Below are 6,000 nucleotides of genomic sequence, written 5' to 3'. Positions count from 1 at the left end.
ATTGAGGCGGTATTAATAAACAAAAATAAAATAGTCCATTAAGTCGGTATATATATATAAATATATGAGCTGGGTAGCGTTTCGTGTTGATAACGTGTTATAAAATAATACAGGAATAGATAAACGTGGATAATCATAAAGTAATGAAGGCAAGCAAAATAAAAAAAATAAAAAAAATAAATAATAAATAAAAGTGAGACCGGATTTACATGGTTCGGTTTATACCTACTCCATGGGCTGATAGGATAAAAAATCCACTATTTTAAGAGGAATTACAAAATATACCCGACTTTTGTACAAATATCTCACATTCTTACCTTACAAAATATCTTACTTTCTCTTTTCTTTCCTACTTTTTTCTTCTCTATTTTCTGCATGCTCAATCTTCTGCACTCTGTATTTTGCATTCTGCACTTTTCGTTTTTCCTCTCATTATCTCAATCAGGTGATTTCCTTTATATAGCCATGGGAGGAGCAAGTGAGTTTGTCCGATAATAATAATGGATTCACATGCATGAGAAACAAGAGGGAGATGGGGCAGGGTATGTTGAAGACATGGATGGTGACATCCACCATTCATTTCACAATAATAAATACTTTTTTTTTAAGTGCTCCTAAGAGGGCTGAGGATGTTGTATTTCTACAAAAGCACTTTTTGTAATTTGTGTTTATTGTAATATAAGACAAATATCATTTTTTGTTTGTTTGTAAAAGTACTTATTTTACGTGATAAGTGGTATAAATTTTTTTTTTTAAAATGCTCCAAAATGGGGCTAAGGACATTGTATATGATTTTACTTGAGAAAAACTTAAATCTTATCTTAACTAACAATCTTTTGAATGAAATAGCTTACCGAATTGTAAATGCATTGATGAGATACAATTCAAAAGGTAGGAATTTCAATGTCAAGCAATAAAGGGCATTCTACTCCCCCACCCCCCAACAATTTATGTTTAGACATGCACATTTTTATCTATTTATTTTCAACACTAACATCAGCTTCATGTTACAATCCTTTCTTCTATTTCATCAGCAACAATAAGTTGTCAAGAAATATGAATTTGCACTGATCAATGTTATGAACCTTATCAAAAGAAACAAAAATTGTCGCACTTCTGATTTTTCTTTTTTGAACGGAGACAAGAAATTGTGAATCGAATGATAAGACTAGATAAGTCATCCTTTTCTTCTCCCCAAAATTACATAATATTTGCCTATTTACACGTAATTACGTGCAATTGCAACATTTCACTCCACCATGATTTATGTTTTTACAGTGTTGTGTCTACCTTCCAAGTAGTTGTATGCAGAGAATGCCACTAATTAAATATATAATGACTCATCTGGCCCTTTTCGCTTGTGGAAAGAAAAATTCTCGTTTTATATTTAAATTTTTTTAAAATTACAAAAATACCCTCTTATTTTCAAAAAATAGTTATATATATATATATACATACATATATATATATATATATATATATATTATTGTTTCCATATTTCTTAAAAAATTTGAAAAACTGAAAAGCAATGTGTCCTAGACATGAAAATAGCAAAATTAAAACTGTTTTCCTTACTTAAAAATGCCCTAAAATTTTCTATATAAAAATAAATCAATTATAGAGAATATGAGTAATAAAATAAGTAAAAAAAAAATAACAGAACTTTGGACCACATGAGAATCCTATGAACCGGCTCTATTTTACATTACTCTTAAGACCTTTTGGAATATACCCGAGCAAGAGCAACCTTCTGATGTGGTAACACTAAAAAATCTCTTCCAATGTATCATTTGTAGGACTAATGGAATTAGGAGACCCTATCAATTAGATATTTTTCTTTCAACCATGTTTTCCGCAATATGTAAGAACTACATGCTACAAGCACACTGCACCATATAAATTGCATGAAAGTTGGATGCTCTGAATTTGGGTGCTGAAGAGATTTATTAACCCACCTTTATAGAAAAAAAAAATATATATATGAATGAAAGAGCCCGTCAAATTGATTTGGGTAGCCATTTTGTAAAATTATCTAGGACTGAACTTTGTGCTGTTGCTGATCGTGAAAAGTTCTACCACAACTGCCTAAACCACCAACTGCCAGGCCTCATGGAAGTACTAGACACAATCTTGACGCTGCAACAGTTGATCTCGGTAGAGATAGTCCCCGTGAGTAAGCTTGACACAAAACACTAAATTTATCATTCAATAAAATGCATATACAACTCTGGAAGACATTTTATTATGCCATTAGAAAAGTAGAATCAGTATTTTACATCACTCTCTTGGTCATTGTACAAGCTGAAAACTCCAAGGTAGGGCCCAATATATGTACCAAGGAGATCTGCTCTCGATATTGGTGTGCTGCTTGCTATTCTTCCCGCACTCATCAGTGTAGGTTATTCCTTCTTTTCACTCAGCCACAGCTCCACCCGCGCCGTGGGAGCAGGGTGTGGGGTTGGGGTGGGGTGGGAGATGTCTTATAGAAGCATATAACTATTGATAGCCCAGAGTAAAATGCAGAAAATATGCTGCCAACATCTCTATTCCCACGGCAAATGATCTCATCAACTTCAGCTGTAGAGCTTTCCATATATTTAATGCAGTTCTTGTTGATGTGAACCTTTGAACAGAGGATGCAGTGGACCAAGCCTCTATTGTTTCACTCAAAAAATCAGAGCCAGGTGACATTGCAGTAACTCTTTGTAGGTGGAGAATCCAATTTTTATAGATTCAAAAACCAGAATATAATCTAGCACGAAGATTTTAATGGCCATCAGCATTTCCACCGTGCAACTCAAATTGCTAACTCAAGACCAATGCAATGCACATAATCATCCCTGCAGCCAACAAATATCCTGCCGCCAACCATCACTGGTGAAGAGAATATGTCTGCTGGCAGGTCAAGCCTAGCAAATTCCTGCACAACAGTTTCTGATTGACTGGTCTCTGCACTGGTATTCACGTTGATTCGAAGCAAATGGATGCTTCCAGAACTGGCACAAATGCAGACCAACCTGGGGAAGTGGATAAGAATTGAAAAGACTTTACGTCTAAGATTTTCAAATCATTTCCTTCTCATGGAATTCTATTACCTGTCAGAAAGATTGGGGGAAGCAGAGAGCAACTCCAAATTCTCATCAACATAAGCTGAAGCAGTGATTGGATCTCCAACATTGTATTCCCACAGTAGATTTCCCATTTCCTGAGGTAAAATTATTCAACATTAGAATAGATTTTAAAGTCTGTTGGATGAAATTTATATATAAATATATTGTGAAGTAAATGTATAAGTATGTTAATGAGGCAATGGCTCCATGTGTGTTCATTATAAGTAGCTTGAATAGGACTCTTGGTTGCAGCTGATCATGACCATGCTGTGCTTTATATAATCCAAAAATTGCAATGAACAAAGGATACTCCTTTGGGACTCACCATTAATTTGGAATAACAAATATGACCAAGAATTTAATTCATATTCGTTTATTTAATTTGTTGGGAGCTGGGGAGAGGAGACCCCTTTTAATATCTTATTAGGCAAAATAGCGCTCAATCAATAAATAAATGATCAAACAAACAAATACGATACAATGTCAACAGCTACAATAAGCTGTATGTCGTATGGACAACAATACAGAATTAACCTGTGTAGGTATGCAAATAACTAACGAGGAAGGAGGTGGCAGCAAAAAGGGGCAGTTTTGTAAAAGCGCATACGCACATAGTACCTGTTTTCACTCGATGGGTGATAATTAATGAGTCCCAAAGATGACTTGAAAAAGGTAATTCCCTAAGCTTCCCTTGAAGGGGGTAATGTACCAGATAAATTTATGATATTAAAATACTCCCATCGCCTTTTGATTGAAATGATAAGAAGCTAAATTACCTTGAAAAATGCCCACTTACATGAATAGTTATTTACTTAAGAAAAGTAAATATATTAACAGCATAACCAGAAGTACAATGAAGGGAGAAAAAGATACCCTCCCAAAAAAAAGTGAAATACAGCCAAAAGAATTACAAAGCGCTCCCCTACAATCCCTAACAAGATCAGACAACGACAAGCCCCTAAAAAACCCGAAAAAATGGACCCAATCACTAAAAAGACAGCTCTATCCCACAACAAAACCAGTGAAGTTATGCAATCTGTTAATGGTTATTTGGTCATTTAGCATTATAGTATGTGTTATATTAGTAAGTTGGTAAGGGTATTATGATCATTGGTATTGTACTTGACAAATATTATAACTAGAGGACAACCTATTATTGATGTGAGGTCTTCCATTTTACCAATTATTCAACATGGTATCAGAGCAAGATCTGACCTAAACCTTAATTGCATGACCGCCGCTAAATCAAACCCTAAACATTATAATACCATGCAACCTGCTGCTGTAGAAGGATGATCAGTATCACCAAAGTCCAGGAGCAGGTTCAGGAGTTGCTAGAAAAAGCTGCAGTTGCCGGAAAAATCCTGGATGCTGCTGTCCTCTTCAAAGCCTCAATAAATACCTCATGTTTTGCAAAACTAAACACGTAGCAAGCCACAGAGCCTGCTGATCTGCCAGCCTGCACAGTTTCATAGCCAGAGGAGCCTCCACACGCAGCCATGCACCGGCTGAAAGCCAGCAGTGTCAACCCCATGCGCTGGCATGTGAGATTCTTCTGAGAAGCCATTTTGCTTTGATTTCCACCCAAATGTCGTGAATCCTTCCCAACACCATAATATCAAGTTGTTTGTCATCTTTTTTGTCCAAAGATATCACCTTTTTAGCTGCTCATCTGCAGCATTCCAGGAATGATTGTTTGCTACTGCCCGAAGCTGTTGGTCAATGTTTATTGAGTCATTGAGGCATGAAACCATGGTATTTCTGTATTCTTGATCTGTTTTTATCTTGTTCATTGTGTGGTTGTAGTTTGCTCTGGTTGTCCAATGTTGTGTGTTGGGATTGTCTGTTAAAGATTATTTTAGTCTTTTAGTAATATTATTGTGTTAGTATGCTAATTAATGAGAGTTAGTAAGGGTATTATGGTCATTAGAATGTATTTGATTTGTATTATAAATAGAGGGAGAGACCTATCTTCAAGTTAGGTCATTCATTTAATCAAAATCTCAACATGGTATTAGAGTGTGATCCAAACTAAACCCTATCACAAAAGGCCATCACCGGAAAACACCTTCCCATTGCTGCCCTTCATTATTTCACAAAACCAACCATAAAGCCAAGAACAGAACCCTCCAAAACCTAACCCTACAAAACCCCATTGCCAAAAAGTGCTCCACGCACCCCCACACACCAGCATATGAGAGAGATTCTGGCCACCTTTTTCTAATTTTTTCCTCCACCACGTTTTGATTCCTTCCCTAGACCATATTATCAAGCTGTTGGGTATGTTGTTTTGCTAAAAAATCCAACCTTTTCGACCATGCACAGGCAGTAATCCATTAATTGTTGTTCGGTGTTTGTAAAGGCTCATTTGTGAATTCTTGGAGCAGTGGCAGCATTTGTAAGTTGAGTTGTGAGGCTGTAGCACTGCTATATCAGTTGGTAAGCGTTCACCTCGTCTGTGTTTGTTTCAGTGCTTCACATCATTTGTGGTTGCCCTGATTAGTTTTGATTATTCTCCTTGTTTCACATTGGTGTGGCTGCTGGTTTGTGAGTGTTGGGATGGAGTCTATGAATCCCAAAAACATGTTTCCTTCATCACTGCCACAGATAACAACTCAAAAGTTGGATGGAAAAAATTATGTTCAATGGTCTAAAGGCTGCTTGGGTTTATTTAGCAGGATTAGAAAAAATTGACCACTTGCTCCAATCTGATCCTTCTGATAAGAAGAGAAAAGTGTGGATTTAGGAAGAAGCCTTGATTGTTTCCCTTTTGTAGAATTCGATGGAACCCCAGATTGCATGGATGTGCATGCATCTAGATACGTGAAAGGAGATTTGGGATTATGCCAAGTTGCTATACACTAGTAACATTACATATATGTATGATTTA

The 6,000-nt window shown here is 36.1% G+C and overlaps 1 protein-coding gene across 2 annotated transcripts in view; it reads right to left on the bottom strand.

Moving 5' to 3' along the window:
- Positions 1–2,218: 2,218 nt before the first annotated feature.
- LOC131166448 (putative acyl-activating enzyme 19) overlaps positions 2,219–6,000 on the bottom strand; it is a 124,174-nt gene continuing 120,392 nt past the window's right edge. For both annotated transcript variants that reach the window (XM_058125028.1, XM_058125029.1), the window contains 2 exons: positions 3,096–3,205; positions 2,219–3,017 (listed from right to left, as the gene is read on the bottom strand). In XM_058125028.1, the coding sequence (XP_057981011.1) occupies positions 2,798–3,017; positions 3,096–3,205 (330 nt within the window). In that variant the 3' untranslated portion in view covers positions 2,219–2,797. The remainder of the gene's footprint in view (positions 3,018–3,095; positions 3,206–6,000) is intronic.

Source organism: Malania oleifera, chromosome 10, assembly GCF_029873635.1.
Source record: "Malania oleifera isolate guangnan ecotype guangnan chromosome 10, ASM2987363v1, whole genome shotgun sequence".
Lineage (NCBI taxonomy): Eukaryota > Viridiplantae > Streptophyta > Magnoliopsida > Santalales > Ximeniaceae > Malania > Malania oleifera.
This window is presented reverse-complemented; position numbering and strand designations above follow the sequence as displayed.